This window comes from Oncorhynchus kisutch, linkage group LG3 (genome assembly GCF_002021735.2).
Source record: "Oncorhynchus kisutch isolate 150728-3 linkage group LG3, Okis_V2, whole genome shotgun sequence".
Classification (NCBI taxonomy): Eukaryota; Metazoa; Chordata; class Actinopteri; order Salmoniformes; family Salmonidae; genus Oncorhynchus; species Oncorhynchus kisutch.
In genome coordinates, this window is record NC_034176.2 from 43856763 (window position 1) to 43879325 (window position 22563).

Consider the following 22563-nt stretch of genomic DNA (forward strand, 5'->3'; position numbering starts at 1 on the left):
CTGTCTCGGCCTCCAGTATTTATGCTGCAGTAGTTTATGCGTCGGGGGGCTAGGGTAAGTTTGTTATATCTGGAGTACTTCTCCTGTCTTATCCGGTGTCCTGTGTGAATTTAAGTATGCTCTCACTAATTCTCTCTCTTTCTTCTCTCTCTCGGAGGCCCTGAGCCCTAGGACCATGCCTCAGGACTACCTGGCATGATGACTCCTTGCTCTCCCCAGTCCACCTGGCAGTGCTGCTGCCTCAGTTTCATCTGTTCTGCCTGCGGCTATGGAATCCTGACCTATTCACCGGACGTGCTACCTGTCCCAGACCTGCTGTTTTCAACTCTCTAGAGACAGCAGGAGTGGTAGAGATACTCTTAATGATCAGCTATTAAAAGCCAACTGACATTTACTCCTGAGGTGCTGACTTGCTGCACCCTCGACAACTACTGTGATTATTATTATTTGACCATTCTGGTCATTTATGAACATTTGAACATCTTGGCCATGTTCTATTATAATCTCCACCCGGCACAGCCAGAAGAGGACTGGCCACCCCACATAGCCTGGTTCCTCTCTAGGTTTCTTCCTAGGTTTTGGCCTTTCTAGGGTGTTTTTCCTAGCCACCGTGATTCTACACCTGCATTGCTTGCTGTTTGGGGTTTTACGCTAGGTTTCTGTACAGCACTTTGAGATATCAGCTGATGTACGAAGGGCTATATGAATACATTTGATTTGATTGTTATAGTTCAGACTAAATAATGCAACTTAGTGTCAAAAAGTTAATAAAATACAAAACAGTTAATGCAAGTCAAGAATTCCCTCTGAATCTTTTAAACTTGAGTTTGAATGAAGATGAATAGAACAGAATGCAGAAAAAGAGCTAAGAATGAATAGAATAGCACCACTAAAACAGTGCAGAGTTCCACACACAAAGAGCACATACAGGATTCAAAAAAAAATCACCATCCATATCCAATACCCTTCAGTCTCTTTATTTTCCAGTAACTACGAGTAACAATTTATACAGAATAGAGGAAACAGATCAGAGAAATTCAATGAGACCAACATTTTCCCTCACATACTAATGAGATAAACATTGCCAGAAATATATATGAACTCAGCAACAACAAAAAACATCCCTTTTTCAGGACCCTGTCTTTCAAAGAAACTTCTTAAAAATCCATAAAACTTCACATATCTTCATTGTAAAAGTTTTAAACACTGTTTCCCATGCTTGTTCAATGAACCATAAACTATTAATTAACATGCACCTGTGGTACAGTCGTTAAGACTGTACAGCTTACAGATGGTAGGCAATTAAGGAAACAGTTATGAAAACTTAGGACACTAAAGAGGCCTTTCTACTGACTCTGAAAAACACCAAAAGAAAAATGCCCAAGGTCCCTGCTCATCTGTGTGAACGTGCCTTAGGCATGCTGCAAGGAGTGCAGATGTGTTCAGGGCAATAAATTATAATGTCTGTAACTGCGAGACTCCTAAGACAGCGCTACAGGGAGACAGGACAGACAGCTGATCACCCTCGCAGTGGCAGACCACATGTAACAACACCTGCACAGGATCTGTACAGCTGAACATCACACCTGCGGGACAGGCACAGGATGGCAACAACAACTGCCCGAGTTACACCAGGAACGCACAATCCCTCCATCAGTGCTCAGACTGTCCAGCCTCTCTCAGCCTATTGCGGACAGAGGGCTTGTAGGCCTGTTGTAAGGCAGGTCCTCACCAGACATCACCGGCAACAACGTCGCCTATGGGCACAAACCCACCATTCAGTGACGAGTCACGGTTTAGTCTCATCTGGGGTGATGGTCTGATTCACGTTTATCGTCGAAGGAATGAGCGTTACACCGAGGCCTATACTCTGGAGCGGGATCGATTTGGAGGTGAAGGGTCCGTCATGGTCTGGGACGGTGTGTCATCGGACTGGGCTTGTTGTCATTGCAGGCAATCTCAACGCTGTGCTTAACAGGGAAGACATCCTCTTCCCCCATGTGGTACCCTCAACCTGACATGACCCTCCAGCATTGCAATGCCACCAGCCATACTTCTCGTTCTGTACGTGATTTCCTGCAAGACATGAATGTCAGTGTTCTGACATGGCCAGCGAAGAGCCCGGATCTCAATCCCATTGAGCACATCTGGGACATGTTGGATCGGAGGGTGAGGGCTAGGGCCATCCCCCCCCAAAATGTCTGGGAACTTGCAGGTGCCTTAGTGGAAGAGTGGGGTAACATCTCACAGCAAGAACTGGCAAATCTGGTGCAGTCCATGAGGAGGAGATGCACTGCAGTATTTAACGCAGCTGGTGGGCACACCAGATGTTAGTCACATGTCTCAGTTGTTGAATATTTTTATTTTCATACAAATATTTACACATGTTAAGTTTGCTGAAAATAAACGCAGTTGACAGTGAGAGGACGTTTCTTTTTTTGCTGAGTTAATATTCATATCTATCTCTGAAATGTTGTTGATCCCTTTCCTATCAGAGCTAGGCTGATCATCAATTCACAGCCGTCTTGTTGCTGGAAATATCACAGCTACTAAAATACAACCACCATTCAAACACCCAGGACTGCCTGGGCTGCAAAACCTGTCAAAGCATGTCAACTTTGATATTAGAAATGGGAATTCTCTACAGCTGACCACTAACACTCATCCAATAACATATTTTTCCATCATAACAAACAGAGAATGGCAATTCTAAACCATGATTGGTATCGGAAAGATAGATCTATAAACATGATCAATTGGATATGAAGGGCACGATATACACTGTATGAATGCTCTACAGTCTATACAGGACCAAACACCACAGTAGAGCAGGAATATTCCTGGTTCCACTCCTGGTTCCATAGCCTTTCTGGTTTTAATTCCTCCCTGGTGCTTAATTGATTGATTACGGTAAAGTTATTAATTGGCCATGCAGAGGGTTCATTCCCTAGCACCTGAGGGAAAGGTGTTTCAGACCTCCTTGCTGTAGAGTATGGGTTGAAGTTGCACTCTGGTTACTACTCTTAACAACTAACTTGTCCTAATTGAAAGTACCAACCCAGGCCCTGGAGTAGGAGCGACAGTAAGGACATTATCACATGAAGTTTGGTACCCTGGTTCGATTTCCTGGAGCGTTTGTGAGAATTCTACAGAAAAAGTTTTGCATTCACAAGACCTGAAAATAACAATTTCAGGGTGCGCTTAGCAAGACACACATTTTACATGACGTTAGATACAGTAGCTAGCTTGTTTAGAAAGGGTAAAAAAAAAGACCCAGGCCTCTCGTGCTGCCGTGCCACAATACCTGGTATTTTGGTCCTGTATATTGGACTCACAACTCACGCTGGTCCAGGATTCATTTCAGCCAGGGTTCGTTTGCGTTTCACACATGCTTTATAGCGTGGATGAGGGTACTGAGCGCTCTAGAACCTGAATCATAAGTGGATATGTGAAAGCGCCCTAAGAGCAGAGCAGTATACCCAGGCTGACAAGAGAAAGAGCAGTGCTAGTCCATGTGCCTGAGTTATAAGCCTGACAAAGGCTCTGTTCTACCATCTAATTTAAGAGCTGCTTCTGCTCTGTCTTATTAACAATTTACTAGACATCATTCAAGTCCCTCCATTGTGGCATAATCTGCCGTTACAAACTGAACCGAACGCACCGGCGCCCTGAAATGCACCCTTTCATGTCTAGGCACTTATAAATTTAAGCATGCAACTTGCAACTTTCATATGAAGGCAATCAGGACATGCACCGTTCAGTCTAGATAGGGTTGACTTAACTTGTCATACTTTTCATTGTATGTACTCGTGCAAGTACGAAGGACATGGCATTAACGAACAGGTCCCGATAGGTCTGGTTGAGTTGACTTACCCTGGCATTGACTTGGTTGACATGGCAATGTACTATATGTGCCTTGTGCCGGCAGAGTACAAAGAACAAAGCATTAACTCTCTGTGTCAGATAGACACAGACAGGTTGACCTCAGGTAGATTAAACCATGCAACTTTAATAGGATGCACATACACCATGACATCCACCGGACGGTCCCGACTCCCGATAGTCCTTGTTGATTTATGTCAGAACTGAAATTACAACATTATGTTTTAATACTGTTATTGCATCAAATGGTTGTTTTATGCAACATAATAGGGGATTTTTAGAACACTCATCTGTGTGTGTGGACTGAAAGTGGGCCTCTGGGAGATTTAACACTGACAGTGGATTTACGATGGATTGGTGACAAGGCAACATTCCATTCCATGATTAGTGTCTGTGTGCTTGTCTGTCAGTAACAGGGAGAACCAATCTCCAGTTTCTTTAAAGAAAGGATTTAGTATTCTAGGATGCATTAGTATTTTTGTACAAGCAAGCCGTAAATTAACTAGAGACAAATATTTGGCGCCATGTCAATTTTGATGTCTGTTGCAGGAGATCAAAATGTGCCTTTGTATAAATTCCATCATCTGTGATATGTCATGAACATCAAGGAGGATGGACTTTGCCAGAAAATGCTGTGGCTTAGTCCTGCTGACTGGGCTCTCAACGAATAACCTACAGGGGGCTCGTTGACAAGCTCCATTACCGCAGTACTTAAATAAGAAAGTTTACTTGTTTTAAAGAAATGTAAAGGTCTCTCCTTTTGATTACAATAATGACACCGCATTAACTCTTTGTGTCTCTGCCAGATAGGCCTCTGTATGCTGAAGCCTCCCTGAGAGTGGCTATGCGTGTGAGAGAGAACAAGAGGGGCAGTCCCATCAATTAGTTAGTTCAAAGAGCCATCGACCAATGCATACTAGGGCTAAAGTGGTACACTATATATATATACAAAGGTATGTGGACACCTCTTCAAATAAGTGGATTTGACTATTTCAGCCACACCTGTTGCTGACAGTTTATAAAATCGAGCACACAGCCATGCAATCTCTGTAGACAAACATTGGCAGTAGAATGGCCTTACTGAAGAGCTCAGTGACTTTCAACGTGGCACCTTCATAGGATGTCACCTTTCCAACAAGTCAGTTCATAAAATGTCTGCCCTGCTAGAGCTGCCCAGGTCAACTGTAAGTGCTGTTATTATGAAGTGGCAATGTCTAGGAACAACAACGGCTCAGCCGCGAAGTGGTAGCCCACACAAGCTCACAGAACGGTACCGCCAAGTGCTGAAGCACGTAGCTTCTAAAAATGGTCTGTCCTCGGTTGTAACACTCACTCCCGAGTTCCAAACTGCCTCCGGAAGCAACGTCAGCACAAGAACGGTTAGTCAGGAGCTATATGAAATGGTCTTCCATGGCAGAGCAGCCACACACAAGCCTAAGGTCACCATGCGCAATGTGAAGCGTCGGCTGGAGTGGTGTAAAGCACGCTGCCATTGGACTCTGGGGCAGTGGAAACGCTTTCTTTTTCTGTTTCAGCAAACAATGCCACCTGTGTACAAAGCAAGGTCCACACAGAAATGGTTTGTTAAGATCTGTGTGGAAGAACTTGACTGACCTCTCAACCCCCTTTGCACACCTATGTGATTAATTGGATCGCCACTGATGCTCTTGCGGCTGTCCCAGCAGCAATTTTCCAACATCTAGTGGAAAGCCAGAAGTGTGGAGGCTGTTGTAGCAGCAAAGGGGTGACCAGCTCCATATTAATGCTCATGAGTTTGGAATAAGATGTTCAATGAGCAGGTGTCCACATTCTTTTGGTCATGTAGTGTATTTAAAAAATATATTTTACCCCCTTTTTCAGCTTGCACTGCGCCCGGCGCACCACAGGAGTCACCAGTGCGCAATGAGACAAGGACATGCCGGCCAAGCCCTCCCTAACCCGGACGACGCTATGCCAATTGTGCGCCGCCCCACGCTGCCGGCTGCGACGGAGCCTGGGCTCGAACCCAGTCTCAGATGCAACAGATGTGATGGATAGTGGAGATAATGAGATAGTGGATACCCCCGGGGGCTTTGTGTGGTTGGTCAGATGGTTGGCTGTATGATGTATCATATCTGGCGTGTGAAGTAAATTGAGCATCTGATCTGCATATTCATCCACATACTTCCCTTGCATGTGACCTGTCATAATATTGCATGATGTTGCTGTGAGCACATTGGTGAGGTTTTGATCTTGCCTGCCATGCGTAGGCTTCTTTAAAGGATTATGATACCGTTTATGTTGGAGTGGATTTTTTTAAGCACATAAATAAATCTGTTGCGTAACTCAAATTTCATTCCGGTTCCTGGAGGGGTTATAGGCCCTACCCTGAAGAAAGAGACAAATAAAAAATGCATCCGATGTCGGTTAATTGAGGGAGGAACTACATTTTTCATAGGCCGTCGCTGTAGCATCCCAGAACCTTGTCCCTTCCAAATATAAAATTCCAACAGTCAGGCAATAACCCAAAGAGGGGATTAGAACCATATAATCTAAATTACATTACATTCTCTCAGCAGGCTTTGTTTTTTCTCTACTTATTTTCTGTATAAACGAATATAATTTTCTTAAATTTATCCACTTAGTCTCTCGGTCTACTGATTAGTAATGACGGGTTTGAAAGACATGGGCTAACCTGCAGAGATGGTTCTGGGGCCTTTCTTGCTTTCTCTCTCTCTCTCTCTCTGTGTAAACATCAACACAGCTCTTCATGAGGGCTAGCCTGCCGAGCCAATTACAAAGGGTTCCCCTGAAGAACTGAAGTTAATCAGGATTCACTAAACAAGCTTTGTCCCAAATGGTACCCTATTCCCTATTTAGTGCACTACTTTTGACCAGGGGATAGGGTGCCATTTGTGACACAACTATTACCCTGAAGATTCACAATCAGTGGAGAGTTCCTTCCAATGCAATCCAATACTATCCACTAACTAACACCTCTAGCACCCTGTTGCAGTATTCTCTATGGAATCTGTGGTTGATTCATGTGAGAGGGTATCTCCTTGCTGGTCATTTAGGCACTTAGTGTGAAGGATGCCTCTTGTGTCCAATGTGTTGCTGTTCCTTAGAATTTAGATCAGTTTTAAAGATACTTGAACTTAATTTTTAGACACCGCTAAGATGAATGAGCTATCACCTTCTGGTGGCGACAAACAGTTGCGAATCAACACGTAGAATCATCTGAAAATGAACAGAAAAAGGTCCCCCGGTGCTGTAAGCTGTTTATCGCCAGTGTGTTTTGTCTATTATAGCCATCAGAGACGTTGATGGAATTACTCAGACTGTGTCCATTTAGGAACTGTAAAACCTGGTGTTTACTGTACTTGAAAAAAATTAAAGAATGCTTGACTTGCTTTCAAGACAAGGTGCACAAACAGAAGAGCAAACTGAAGAAAGGAAAATACTCAGCCGCTCTTGGATAACAATTGAAGTTCACTTCAAAAGAGCTTCTTTATTGTTGAAACGTTTTGGTATTTAGCCTTCATCAGGGTTGACTTCACTTATACTGCCATTGTACATGGTGGTTGTGTTCTCCTCTAACTGTTGTAGATTATATACTTCCCACTATGCAAAGACATCATATCAACCTCCAATGTTGACAAATATGACTTCAATTTGAAAATCAACCAAACCTTGAAAAATGCTGTTGTCGAATTTTGCTGGAAACCAAGGATAAAAAAAACAGTTTGTTGTTGCATTTTAACAAATTAAATCAAAAGGCACATTGATGCAATGCAATTCGTTAGAGAAAAACTCTGGAGAAATAATGTGATAACAATGTGGTCACAATGTTGACTCAACCAATCTTTCCCTGGCAGGTTTGTTTATGATTTTTGAATTGCGTACAGGATTCCCTCTACCGGGCTAAAGTGTTTCCTTCATCTATCTGTAATTGGGCCTTGGGTTGCGTATCAGCTTAACACCAAAGCATATGTTGTGCTGACTGTAATTGACCCCTGGGAGGTTTATCTTAAACCTCATGGGGAAGAGTTCTGCCAATTTTCTGGGCCTAATGCCAATCACAGCCAATCCAGTTTAGCATGCTGCCCTATCTGGAGAACCTCAATTAGATCATCCTGGGTAGGAGCACACACACGCAACACCTTTTATCAGCACTACTGTATCCACATGGGCAGAGCCTTATCTAGGCATAAATGCAATAAATGGCCGATTAAGCCTGTCGCATTCTTCCCAGTCAAAATAGTTTGCGCATATGACAAAAAAACGATTACGTTTTTGTTTGTTTTAGTGTTCGGAACCGAAGTCTACGCCCCTTCGTCAGTGATTGGTCAACAGTACTACTCCTAGTAGGAGTGGAAATTATGGACAGGATTCTTCAATTAAGTGTTTGCTGTCATTCAACAAGAGACGACTAGTTTTCCGCTAGTTTTCCACTTTTCCACTGCACCGAACATCTTATTTAGATGTAAAATTGCCTGACTAAGAACACTGCAAAAATATTTCATTTTCAGATTTCTTGATTTATCTTGGAAAATTCTGGCTGTTGTTTCTACAGTGTCTCAACAGTAACATTAATATTGTTATATTGCTGCTTTTTATATTGCTGCTCTTTTGTTTTTAAGCGAAGGTCTTTTGAGAGAGTATGTGAGGCAGAGATCTTCTCTTCGCATAGCTGAGTTCTGCTAGGCGCAAACCGAACCTAGTATGCGGGGGAGGGGGGGGTAAGTCGGAGTCTCAACTTCCTGTTAGTTAACATAGTAGAATACAAAAGTAGTGCATCAGCAGTCACTGTCAATTTTTTCAATGTTTTATTGAACCTTTATTTATTTAACTAGGCAAGTCTGTTAAGAACAAATTCTTATTTATAATGACGGCCTACCCCAGCCATACCCTAACCCGGATGACACTGGGCCAATTGTGCGCCGCCCCATGGGACTCCAAATCACGGCTGGTTGTGAAACAGCCTGGAATTGAACCAGGGTCTGTAATGACACTTCTGTTCAGAGATGCACTGAGATGCACTGCGACACTTTGCTGCGTCCATTGTCAGCTAACATTTTCTAGATTAATAACTATCTAAACCTTGTAGTAACGAGGGGCTCTGACCTCGAGGGGGCCCCCATTGATTTCTCACTCAGATATCATATGAACATGGCAAAATTGCAGGAAATTAGCTGTTAAACTGTATTTTTTTCACAAAACCCCATGGCAAAATGTGTAGAACTGCACGAAATTACATAGGATCATAATTTGAGAATTTTCAATGCAGAAAATACATTCATATTTCACTGAAGATTTGCACGAACAAAAGGTTTTAACACTTGCATTTTTCATGTAGGCTAATTTTGGCCAGTTATTAGCTAAAATAACAAGCTAATAACTACCAATCAAGCAACATTATGGACTAAATGTTAAAATCCTGTTGTTGCATGATTATTTTGCTGCGACAATACTGGTCCAATTAAGATCCATGTTTGTAGCTTTAAAACTGTAATATTTTCACTCCTTTCCATGGCAAAATGTGTAGAATTGCAGAAAATGTACTTTAAAACTGCAACATTATCCCTGCACCCCATGGTAAAATGTGTAGGAAAATGTACTTTAAAACTGCATATTTGTCTCTCTGCCGCCATGAGGGGGGCTACTATATGTTTTTGCCCCCCATCCAAATCTCGCTTAGGGCCCCTTAGAAATGTCCCTGCACATGGGACTGCATTGCGTAGAGGGGAAATGTGGAAGGTACTCTTGTTTGTTTTCTCTCTCCGTCTCTCTTGGTGTTACATACCCCTGCACTCTGCACTCAGCCCGCTCTCTCACTCAGCCCGCTCTCTCACTCAGCCCGCTCTCTCACTCAGCCCGCTCTCTCTTTTTCTCTCACTCTATTCTTCATCTTGTCTCTCTCTCTCTCTCCCTCCTCCTCCCACTCTCGCTCCTTCCCTCTTACTACCTTCTCCTCTCAACCTCATCTTTCATAATATGCACCCTCCAAAGCTTTTAGATGCATGACTAATACATTGGCAGTATGTATTGTCTTCTAATAGGAAACAATTGAGGAGAATTCACTCAAATAGAAGTTGAGCTTGGAAATAATCATTCTCTCACACACTCTAACTGCCTGCCCCCATTTCCTGTCTCTCTACCTTTCCCTCCAGGCTCTCTATTTCTATAACCCCTCTCTCTCCCTCTTGTCTCTTGCCTCATTCTCCTACCTCTCTCCCAGTACCTCTCAAACACGCCCATTCAGAAATCTATTTTAAATTCCCTTTTAGAATAGAGAAGCTGCCATGTCTTAGTGTGAATTTATACCAATATGATGTTTGATCATACCTATTGCAGTGTATATGCTAATCAAGCTTTGTTTTTCATGTTTCTCTTCCATCATTCTTTCAGCTCTAATATTCCAAACATTCTGCTACCTCATATTTTGTCACTTCAAGCAGCCTATTTACAAAAATAGAGCAAATGGCAAATTGTTGCCAAAATATTAGCAGAGTCCTCATTGTTTGGGTTTAAAAGCTCATGAAATTAAATCATTCAGCTCCATATAATGATTTTATCCATTAGTTTGTCCTACATTGGCTTTGATTGGCAATTGACAGGAAATAAAAGAAAGAAGCCCCAGAGCAACAGCTACTCCAGGGGAAGTGGTTGGTATTTGATCATATGCTGGCTGAATGAGAAATAGCATACATTAAACCTGCTTTGGCTGTGACAGTTTAAACACATGACACGACAGTCTATTTGATGAATCCATTCACAGTAAAGGCTTTTGAAGTGTACAATTTACAACTGTACAACTCACTGAGATATCAGCACATTTGGTCGTGTGTCATTAAGCAAAATACTAAATCACAACAGAAAGTAAATGATGAACATTTGCTTATAGAGCACTGGGGAGCCATTCCATGTTGCATGCCAATGAAATGGGATACAAATGATTTTACAGTAGCTGTGGACATCAAATGGAATACACAAATAGATGTTGGCCGTTTGATTTGGAGTTGTGAAACACAAACACACTATAGGCTACTGTAATCTGATGCTTTCTTACTATAATCCTGTGTTTTTAGGAGTGTACACAACATATTGCGTGAGCAGAGTGGCCTTGACGGGGCTGCTGTGGAGCAAGTCAAGTTCTTTGTTCCCACATCAGTAAGGAATTACCATGGTCCACACACACCAACACAGTTGTGAAGAAGGCACAAGACCTCTTACCCCTCTGGAGGCAAAAAAAACAAGGTGGCATGGGCCCTCGCCACTTGGTATGGCAACTGCTTGGCATTCCTTCGCAAGGCGCTACAGAGGGTAGTGTGTACGGCCCAGTACATCACCGGGGCTGAGCTTCCTGTCAACCAGGACCTCAACACCAGGTGGTGTCATAGGTAGGCCCTAAAAATTGTCAAAGACTCCAGCCACTCAAGTCATAGACTGTTGTAGACTCTAACTCTTTTGACTCATCACATACGCTGCTGCTACTGTTTATCATCTATCCTGTTGCCTAGTCACCTATATGTACTTATCTACCTCAATTACCTCATACCCCTGCACATCAAAATGGTACTGGCACCCCGTGTATATAGCCAAGTTAGCATTACTCATTGTGTATGTATTCCTCATGTTATTGCTTTTCTATGTTTCTCTCTGCATTGTTGGGAAGAGCCCATAAGTAACCTTTTCACTGTTACTCTACACCTGTTCTTTACGAAGCATGTGACAAGTAAAATGTGATTTGACACACACACACAATATACCTCTTGTCACTCGGGTTACAGCCTTAGTCCGTCATTACAAAACAAACAGGTCAAATTTGCAATTTCTCGTGTGACATTGCTGTTTTCACGTTAACCTTTTCACTTGAGTACCAAAAATCTCTAACGGTCGCTACAGCGAGAGTATTTTATGTGCGTGATGTCAGAATGCCCCTCACTGTTCCAAAATGTGATTGTTAAGCAACCGGACAGTTAACCCGCACAGCCCTATAAAACCAAGGACAGCTGCCTGCTAATAATATATAGGCTGTTTCAACTTGTACATTTCAAATTATTTTTGAACAAGTTTTACTTTCTAACAGTTTGAAATGAGGTGTGTTCCGCCTCCTCATTAATTCACATAAGAAGTAGCCCATTTCAATGTTTCGGACAATTTATGTTTGAGGCTTTACTGAGCCGGACAAACTTCTCTCTTCAACGAGAGCCCAAGCACTTCCCTAGTGTTTCCCCAGATCAAGTATGAAGACATTTTGCATCTCTAGTCAGAACAAGCCTTGCACTAACTTTCTCCCCCGGCACATTTTCTAGCAGGCGCCCGCATTGCCTTCATTGTTGTGTGTTCCTATCAAAGTAAGTGGCTTAGTGTCTGTATAACGTGTTGTCGTTTTTACAGTAGCACACAACAAGTATGTACACTACCGGTCAAAAGTTTTATTTGAGATTCTTCAAATAGCCACCCTTTGCCTTGATGACAGCTTTGCACACTCTTGGCTTTCTCTCAACCAGCGTCATGAGGTAGTCACCTGGAATGCATTTCAATTAACAGGTGTGCCTTCCTAAAAGTTAATTTGTGGAATTTCTTTCCTTTTTAATGTGATTGAGCCAATCAGTTGTGTTGTGACAAGGTTGGACCAAGTCCATATTATGGTAAGAACAACTCAAATAAGCAAAGAGAAACGACAGTCCATCATTACTTTAAGACATGAAAGTCAGTCAATATGAATAATTTCAAAAACTTTCTTTCAGTGCAGTCGCAAAAACCATCAAGCGCTATGATGAAACTGGCTCTCATGAGGACCGCCACAGGAATGGAAGACCCAGAGTTACCTCTGCCGCAGAGGATAAGTTCATTAGAGTTACCAGCCTCTGAAAAAGAAGCCCAAATAGTTACTTCAAAGAGTTCAAGTAACAGACACATCTCAACATGAACTGTTCAGAGACTGTGAATCAGGCCTTCATGGTCGAATTGATGCAAAGAAACCACTACTAAAGGTCACCAATAAGAATAAGAGATTTCCTTGGGCCAAGAAACACGAACAATGGACATTAGACCGGTGGAAATTTGTCCTTTGCTCTGGAGTCCAAAGTAGAGATTTTTTGTTCCAACAAGCCATGTCTTTGTGAGAAGTGATGATCTGTGAGAAGGATGATCTCTGCATGTGTATTTCCCACCTTGAAGCATGGAGGAGGAGATGTTATGGTGTCGGGGTGCTTTGCTGGTGACATTGCCGAATGAATGGTTATTTTTTGTGACAAATTGCCAATTGGCAACCCATCCCTTTTGGGATTAATTGACACATTAACAAACATCACATTAATTCACTATGGTAATTGAATGATCATTCTTGCGCCGTTCTCTGCATTGCGCCTCACATGTATTGAATTTTTTTCACTCTATCAATACATCATAGTCAATAAGGTTATCCAAACAATAAGTACATCCCTAGAGCAGCACAATAATATACATACATACAGTGGGGAGAACAAGTATTTTATACACTGCCTATTTTGCAGGTTTTCCTACTTAAAAAGCATGTAGAGGTCTGTAATTGTTATCATAGGTACACTTCAACTGTGAGACGGAATCTAAAACAAAAATCCAGAAAATCACATTGTATGATTTTTAAGTAAATATGTCATGCAATAAAATGCAAATTAAGTATTTGAGCGCCCACCAACCAGTAAGATCCGACCGTCTCTCTTCTCTGTATACATCAATGATGTCGCTCTTGCTGCTGGTGAGTCTCTGATCCACCTCTACGTAGACGACACCATTCTGTATACTTCTGGCCCTTCTTTGGACACGGTGTTAACAACCCTCCAGGCAAGCTTCAATGCCATACAACTCTCCTTCCGTGGCCTCCAATTGCTCTTAAATACAAGTAAAACTAAATGCATGCTCTTCAACCGATCGCTGCCTGCACCTGCCCGCCTGTTCAACATCACTATTCTGGACGGCTCGGACATAGAATACGTGGACAACTACAAATACCTAGGTGTCTGGTTAGACTGAAAACTCTCCTTCCAGACCCACATCAAACATCTCCAATCCAAAGTTAAATCTAGAATGGGCTTCCTATTTCGCAACAAATCATCCTTCACTCATGCTGCCAAACATACCCTTGTAAAACTGACCATCCTAACTATCCTCGACTTTGGCGATGTCATTTACAAAATAGCCTCCAATACCCTACTCAACAAATTGGATGCAGTCTATCACAGTGCCATCCGTTTTGTCACCAAAGCCCCATATACTACCCACCATTGTGAACTGTACGCTCTCGTTGGCTAGCCCTCGCTACATACTCGTCGCCAAACCCACTGGCTCCATGTCATCTACAAGACCCTGCTAGGAAAAGTTCCCCCTTATCTCAGCTCGCTGGTCACCATAGCATCACCCACCTGTAGCACGCGCTCCAGCAGGTATATCTCTCTGGTCACCCCCAAAACCAATTCTTTCTTTGGCCGCCTCTCCTTCCAGTTCTCTGCTGCCAATGACTGGAACAAACTACAAAAATCTCTGAAACTGGCTTTAAGCACCAGCTGTCAGAGCAGCTCACAGATTATTGCACCTGTACATAGCCCACCTACAATTTAGCCCAAACAACTACCTCTTTCTCTACTGTATTTATTTTATTTTGCTCCTTTGCACCCCATTATTTTTATTTCTACTTTGCACATTCTTCCACTGCAAATCTACCATTCCAGTGTTTTACTTGCTATATTGTATTTACTTTGCCACCATGGCCTTTTTTGCCTTTACCTCCCTTATCACACCTCATTTTCTCACATCGTATATAGACTTGTTTCTACTGTATATTTGTTTTACTCCATGTGTAACTCTGTGTCGTTGTATGTGTCGAACTGCTTTGCTTTATCTTGGCCAGGTCACAATTGTAAATGAGAACTTGTTCTCAACTTGCCTACCTGGTAAATGAAGGTGAAATAAAATAAAATACATTTTTTTAAAGTATTCCGGCTCTCCCAGACCTGTTAGTTTGTCTTTAAGAAGCCCTCCTGTTCTCCACTCATTACCTGTATTAACTGCACCTGTTTGAACTCGTTACCTGTATAAAAGACACCTGTCCACACACTCAAACAGACTCCAACCTCTCCACAACGGCCAAGACCAGAGAGCTGTGTAAGGACATCAGGGATAAAATTGTAGATCTGCACAAGGCTGGGATGGGCTACAGGACAATAGGCAAGCAGCTTGGTGAGAAGGCAACAACTGTTGGCGCAATTATTAGAAAATGGAAGAAGTTCAAGATGACGGTCAATCACCCTCGGTCTGGGGCTCCATGCAAGATCTCACCTCGTGGGGCATCAATGATCATGAGGAAGGTGGGGGATCAGCCCAGAACTACACGGCAGGACCTGGTCAATGACCTGAAGAGAGCTGGGACCACAGTCTCAAAAAAAAACATTAGTAACACACTATGTCGTCATGGATTAAAATCCTGCAGCGCACGCAAAGTCCCCCTGCTCAAGCCAGCGCATGTCCAGGCACGTCTGAAGTTTGCCAATGACCATCTGGATGATCCAGAGGAGGAATGGGAGAAGGTCATGTGGTCTGATGAGACAAAAATAAAGCTTTTTGGTCTAAACTCCACTCGCCGTGTTTGGAGGAAGAAGAAGGATGAGTACAACCCCAAGAAAACCATCCCAACTGTGAAGCATGGAGGTGGAAACATTCTTTGGGGATGCTTTTCTGCAAAGGGGACAGGACGACTGCACTGTATTGAGGGGAGGATGGATGGGGCCATGTATCGCGAGATCTTGGCCAACAACCTCCATCCCTCAGTAAGAGCATTGAAGATGGGTCGTGGCTGGGTCTTCCAGCATGAGACGACCCGAAACACACAGCCAGGGCAACTAAGGAGTGGCTCCGTAAGAAGCATCTCAAGGTCCTGGAGTGGCCTAGCCAGTCTACAGACCTGAACCCAATAGAAAATCTTTGGAGGGAGCTGAAAGTCCGTATTGCCCAGCGACAGCCCCGAAACCTGAAGGATCTGGAGAAGGTCGGTATGGAGGAGTGGGCCAAAATTCCTGCTGCAGTGTGTGCAAACCTGGTCAAGAATTACAGGAAACGTATGATCTCTGTAATTGCAAACAAAGGTCCTGCTTTTCTGATGTAGCAAATACTCATGTCATGAAATAAAATGCTAATTAATTACTTAAAAATCATACAATGTGATTGTCTGGATTTTTGTTTTAGATTCCGTCTCTCACAGTTGTGAGTGTACCTATGATAAAATTCAAAGACCTCTACATGCTTTGTAAGTAGGAAAACCTGCAAAATCGGCAGTGTATCAAATAATTGTTCTCCCTACTGTACGTACATACATACATACATACATACATACATACGTATGCGATACGCCATCCCATCTGGTTCACGATTAGTGGAACTATCATTTGTTTTTCAACAGGACAATGACCCAACACACCTCCAGGCTGTGTAAGGGCTATTTGACCAAGAAGGAGAGTGATGGAGGGCTGCATCAGATGACCTGGCCTCCAACGTAACCAAATTGAGATGGTTTGGAATGTGTCGGACCGTAGAGTGAAGGAAAGCAGCCAACAAGTGCATAGCATATGTGGGAACTCCCTCAAGACTTTTGGAAAAGCATTCCAGGTGAATCTGGTTGAGAGAGTGCAAAGAGTGTGCAAAGCTGTCATCAAGTCAAAGGGTGGCTTTTGGAAGAATCTCAAATAGAAAATATATTGTTTAACACTTTTTTGGTTACTTCATGATTCCATATGTGTTATTTCATGGTATTGAGGTCTTCACTATTATTCTACAATGCAGAAATGAGTAAAAATAAAGAAAAACCCTTGAATGAGTAGGTGTTCTAAAACTTTTGACCAGTAGTGTATGTATGGACATAATGTATTTACTTATTTATTCACGTTTTCAAGTACAGGTGACAAATCATGCATTCCGTTTTGCTTAGATTGCATCAGACACATAATGTGTGTAAAATACTTTGATGGTTGTACTGATTAGGATGTGCTAATGCTAAGGTACTTGCCGGCTGTGTGTGGCGCCATGTTTGTTGACATCATTCAATGCTTTCTGGTTGTCACGTAAGCGTCTGTAAGACCAAAGATGTTATAACAAGGGATAGTTCACTCGACTGACTTACGGTGCTTTCAAGACAACCGGGAACTCTGAAAAATATTAGGTCAAATCATGACATCAGAGAGCTTCATGTCGGCGCTCTAGAAAGAGGAGTTGGATGACCGTTCAAATGATTCTTCCCAGTCAAAGCTCGTTTTTTTCAGAGTTCCCAGGTGTCTTGAATGTACTGAAGTCGGAAGTCTGAGATTTCCGAGTTCCCAGTTGTTTTGAACGTGGCATCAGATTGTAACTTTGGAACATCAGGGTTGCCAGCTCAGACCCCCATTTCCAGGGGTATTTCTTTTTATTTAGAGTATAAACTTCCTTTGTTTGCCTCCGATTGATAAATCACCCATCATAGTAATATTTCTATTTCCTGCATCATATCCTCACACAACACCGTCCACCCATGGACTTGAAAACCCCCGTAAAATGGTTTCATACCTGTTTAGCTTTCGCACTACTGTAACGGTTGTCTCTGACGAGGAGGAGTAGTAGGAAGGATCGGAGGACCAATGCGCAGTGTGGTAAGTGTCCATATTGTTAAATAATAATAATAATGAACACTGAACAAAACAATAAACAACAACGTGAAATAACAAAACCGAAACAGTTCCGTTTGGAACAAACACTGACACGGAAAATAATCACCCACCACTCAAAAGTGAAACCAGGCTACCTAAGTATGGTTCTCAATCAGGGACAACTGGAGGGACAACTGGAGGACAGCTGCCTCTGATTGAGAACCATACCAGGCCAAACACAGAAATCCCAAATGATAGAAAAAGGAACATAGACTGCCCACCCCAACTCACGCTCTGACCATACTAAAACAAAGACAAAACAAAGGAACTAAGGTCAGAACATGACAGCTAGGGTTAAGCTAGGCAGTAGGCTTGTATTTGGGGTAATGGTAAACGACTTGTCAAGATATGTGCTCCAGTTCTTTTAATTTTTTTAATTTAATTTGTAGAATTTTTCATTATTGAATATCCGAAACATACCATGTACTTGCAGCTCAACAACTACACCATACCAGTCATCCAACAGACTCCCATTCAGAGCGACACACAGAAGCATCCAGGGTCAATGCCCTGCTCAAGGGCACGTTGACGGATCGCCAACCAGGCCAAAAAACATGAACCTGAACCCTCCAAGAACCCCCCCCCCCCCCCCCCCCCCCCCCCACAGTTCCGCAATAGCTGTCCCTCAACCATTTGAGATCCCCCCCCCCCCCCGAAGCATAATAAAATAAAAAATACAATTAATTCCATTCCCCACCCCCAAGAACCCCCCAATGCACCAACAACCAAGAGAATGAACTAAAGAGAAAAAAGAAAAAGACAAGAAAACAGTAAACAACAATGGGTTATGGAATGAGTTTAGCTATGAATGTGTTCCATGTGATGTTTGTATGATGACGTTTTTGCTTGTATGTTTCACAATAAAAGGTGAAATTGAGGAATACATTTGTGAAGACCTTTATTTCCCATCAGTACAAAACATTGTTCAGATGCTTTTCCGACAACATCGCCGTTTAGACGCGTTTGTTGCATCATACGTTCTGTTGCTACTGTTCCAATCACATATTTGTGATCATATGCTGCAGGGACCACTCAACAATGATCACAAATATGTATGATTGTATGTGTCAAAGGGTTAACCATATTTTCACATGTATTACATTTTGTTCAGACCACATGTTAAGACCATCTTTTCACGTGAGGAGAAAAGCATGTTTTTACCTCAGATGTGAATTGTGAAACATTCATAATTTCACATGTAAAAAAAAAATAATCCACATGACAATCTCACTTTCACATGTGGAATTGCATCTTTTTAAAACTACAATTTTTACATTATGGATGGTCAGTCCTTGCATCCATAGTGTAGTCTATGGATTTGAGAGTGGTTGCAATTTTCCCTAGTTTTGGTAATGTTACTCTGGCCTTCGCTTTTACTGCTCTTTTTTCCAGTTGAAAGTTTTAGCAGATTCATTCCACCAACATAGCACCCTGCATCTCACTGCTGGTTTGCCTCTGCAGCTAAACCGAGTAGGTCTCTGGATGGGTGACCAGATGAAGCGGGAAGTGGTGTAAATAAGAATGTCTAAAAAAAAAAATGTTAATGTGAAACTTCAACATGTGGCCAAAAACCAAATGTCTGACTTTCGTGAACGTCTTACATGATTTATTATTATTAATTTTTTTACATCTGAAATTGTTCAGTATGTTTTTGTTATAAGGGCGGGGCACCAATACACAATCAATCATTGGTAAAGAAGCAGTTACATAGCGATATCATCAGATCGGTCTGAGCGTCCAAGCAGACCATCTGCAGACTTCATCAAAGAGCAGCTCCTAATGGCCATGGCAGCAATGGGCCAAAATAGGTATAGACGAAGTAACGAAATCCCATCGGCACATTGTTATTGCAAGCTTTGTCTAAATATACTGACAGTTTCCTTTGGTCAAATAGGCTAATGGTAGAATGTCAGATGTATCAACATTATTGATACCATCAAAGTCACTCGGTGTGAGGTTGTTTGTTACTGCAATGAATGAATGACTATCCATAACAGGAGATATACAAATCAATTGTCCCACTCAAATTTCAACATTATTGATCCTATAGGTGTCAGAGCTAGACGAACAGAGAGCATTATTCTATTTTGTAAATAATTTTTATGTAGGTAAGAGGTATCCTAAATATAATGATAACTTTGCTTTCACAAAGCACTGAGTCAAATTGCATTATGTTTAGTATGCTAGTTTGAAATTCAATAAGAAATATTTCAGATTTGTCCAAATGGTCCCCTTCACGTTACCTTCTGAATGTAGCAGCAGCATGCGGAGCGCATGACCTTGCTCTATTTCAATTGTATTAGTCCATAGCCTAATTTACAATCATGCACCTGCACCATCCTATTCAATGAAGCCTATAAACAACTTTCTGGGCGGTTGGTTATCTGTGTACTTACCCTCAACAAGACTGGTCTTCATGATTTATGAATAAATCCAGTAGTTGAATAAATCCAGCAGAGGGAACTCTGTTTCCAGAGACTGTATATCCGCTCTCGGTTGCAATCGATAGATAATTGCAAATCCAGTTCACTGTGTAGTCACGGACCCCCTAAGCCACGGTTATATTCAAACTTTAGACGGAGGTTTTCCTGCTGAAGCCGACAGAAGGCTGGATCAGCGCTCAGTCATTTGGGCCAGTGTGAGCGAAGACAAAAACTAGAGTGTAATATCCAAACTGGGACCTTTCAACCAACACACAACGCACGGGAGCGCAGAGCACCCTTCCAAAAGGACGCACAAACAAGCAACAAAAAAACACACAAAGAGCTCAAAGTTCCAGAATTTGGAAAATCAAAAATAGACAGAAAAAATTAAAAATAAATCCATGGATACTGTGGTACATATCCTGTCTGATTTCTACCAGGCTGTAATCCGAACGAGGTAGGCCGAAATGAGAAGAAACCGCTGTGTATGGTTGTATATTGGCCGCACTGCCATGCAAGATACAGTATGCGTTTGCATGGAGTCGTGAAAAAAGAGAGGGCGGGGCGGGAAGAGAGGGGCACTCAATCGAGAGAGAGAGAGAGTCCAAAGATTAATGTTTTATGGGTCTGGATCAGGGACTGCACGCTAATGAATGTTTTATAAGATTCGGGTGGTTTGACGTGCTGGGAATCTATTTGGATCAGACATGTTCAAGCAAGCACACACATGCATACGAAAAACCAAAATAAAAAAATTACACTGTGATGTGAATGGCTTTATGGGATCAGGCTTTACGGTACCAGGCAAAATAAACTATGGTAGGGATGTGGCAACGCAGTTCTGACTGTCAAACATTCTAGACGGAATGGATCTTGACTCGCCAATAAGAACTGCATTGAGAATGAGCTTTTGACTGAACGTAATTATATAGCCTACACGTAAAAAATATAAGCTTTTGTTATTTCAGTAAAAAGTAATACACAATTCTATTCTGTTAGAAATCTCCAAAATATTCATCACAGTTTAGCATTCACCAAGTGAACCATCGAGGTCTTATTTTTTAATTGAGATCGTATAGCCTACTGTCAGATACATTTTCGCACCGTCATTAGGTGTACACTACAGTAGGCTACACAAGTGCACCAGAAAAAGCTTCTGGGGATCATGCGAAACGTTTGAGTGGATGCGGCCAACAGCTATTTGATGTAATACAAACTGCAGTTAAAAAGTGATTGAATATTGAGCACAATCGACGCATGGTGTTGAGATTGATTGGACCGAGAGAGTACCAAATCCCTGTGCTGTGTGCAGGCAGGCCTACTGAAACCCAAGTGATTTTGATCCGTAAAGACTCACTGTTATTTTTAAGTACCATGCGCCCCCTAGCGGTAGACCGAGTTATAACGTGGTCCTTCACCACTATGGACAACACCAGAGATTCTGTGGTAGATGTTCTCTCTCACCTTATGTCTTGGGGCAACAAACTGGATATAGTGCAATTGAAGCTACCAGATTTCGTAACATACAACAAATATATTTTTTTAAACATTTACTTTCTGGTATATCTTATAAAGGAGACCAAATTCAATAGAAGATACAAGAGAGAATAGCATCTGATTTGCATCTGATTTGAGTCAATCAGACTGAACAATGTACTTCTGATGCCTGTGTTCTAGCATCAGCCATAATGCCAACATATGTGGTCTTAGTTTACTTCTGGCCACAGTACAGGTCATGGTATATTTTAAGCTACAGACACTAAAACCAAGAGATTATAGAATATCATATCTGACAGGTGAGATGATGCAATGATGGATTGCTGAATACAATTTGTGGGTAGACTGTAAACCGGGGGGGATAAGCCCAATCACCTTTGCTATTGAATCACACTAATAGAATACCCTGCAGAGCCTTCTATGAAATGCTTTGCGGTACAGGCCAGATAGGTTGGCAGTTGGCATGGGTAACATGACTTTTGTAACCTGGAAGAGCAAAGGTCACCCATTGTACGGAAGCAATGAGAGACTTAAACCTAAGTTAACACCTGGCTGGGGCTCAAGTCATACCCATATTACAGTTTTTAACACTGTAGCTCTTTTTCCCATGGTCAAATAAAATCACAGAATGGCATCGGGTAGCTCGTGTAGCCACCAGGTAGTCTCACCGTATACATACAGTACCTTCAGAAAGTATTCACGCCCCTTGACTTTTTCCACATGTTGTTGTGTTCGAGCCTGCATTTAAAATGTATTAAATGGAGATGTTGTGTCACTGATCTACACACAATACCCCATAATGTCAAAGAGGAATTATGTTTAAATGGTGATTTTCAAAACAGTTACAGAGTTTAATGGATGTGTTAGGAGATAACTGAGGATGGATCAACAACATTGTATTTACTTCACAATACTAACATAAACAACAAAGTGAAAAGAAGGAAGCCTGTACAGAGTAAAACATACTCAAAACATACATCCTGTTTGCAATAAGGCATTAAAGTAATGCTGCAAAAAATGTGGGAAAGAAATGTACTTTTTGTCCTGAATACAAAGTGTTTCAC

At 42.1% G+C, this 22563-nt stretch overlaps 1 protein-coding gene across 1 annotated transcript in view; it reads right to left on the minus strand.

Annotated features, from left to right (window-relative positions):
- The window catches only part of LOC109883435 (reticulon-4 receptor-like), a 119931-nt gene extending 99373 nt beyond the window's left edge, over positions 1 to 20558 (minus strand). The window contains exon 1 of the mRNA XM_020475478.2: positions 19976 to 20558. Within this exon, the coding sequence (XP_020331067.1) occupies positions 19976 to 19997 (22 nt within the window). The 5' untranslated portion in view covers positions 19998 to 20558. The remainder of the gene's footprint in view (positions 1 to 19975) is intronic.
- Positions 20559 to 22563: the final 2005 nt, after the last annotated feature.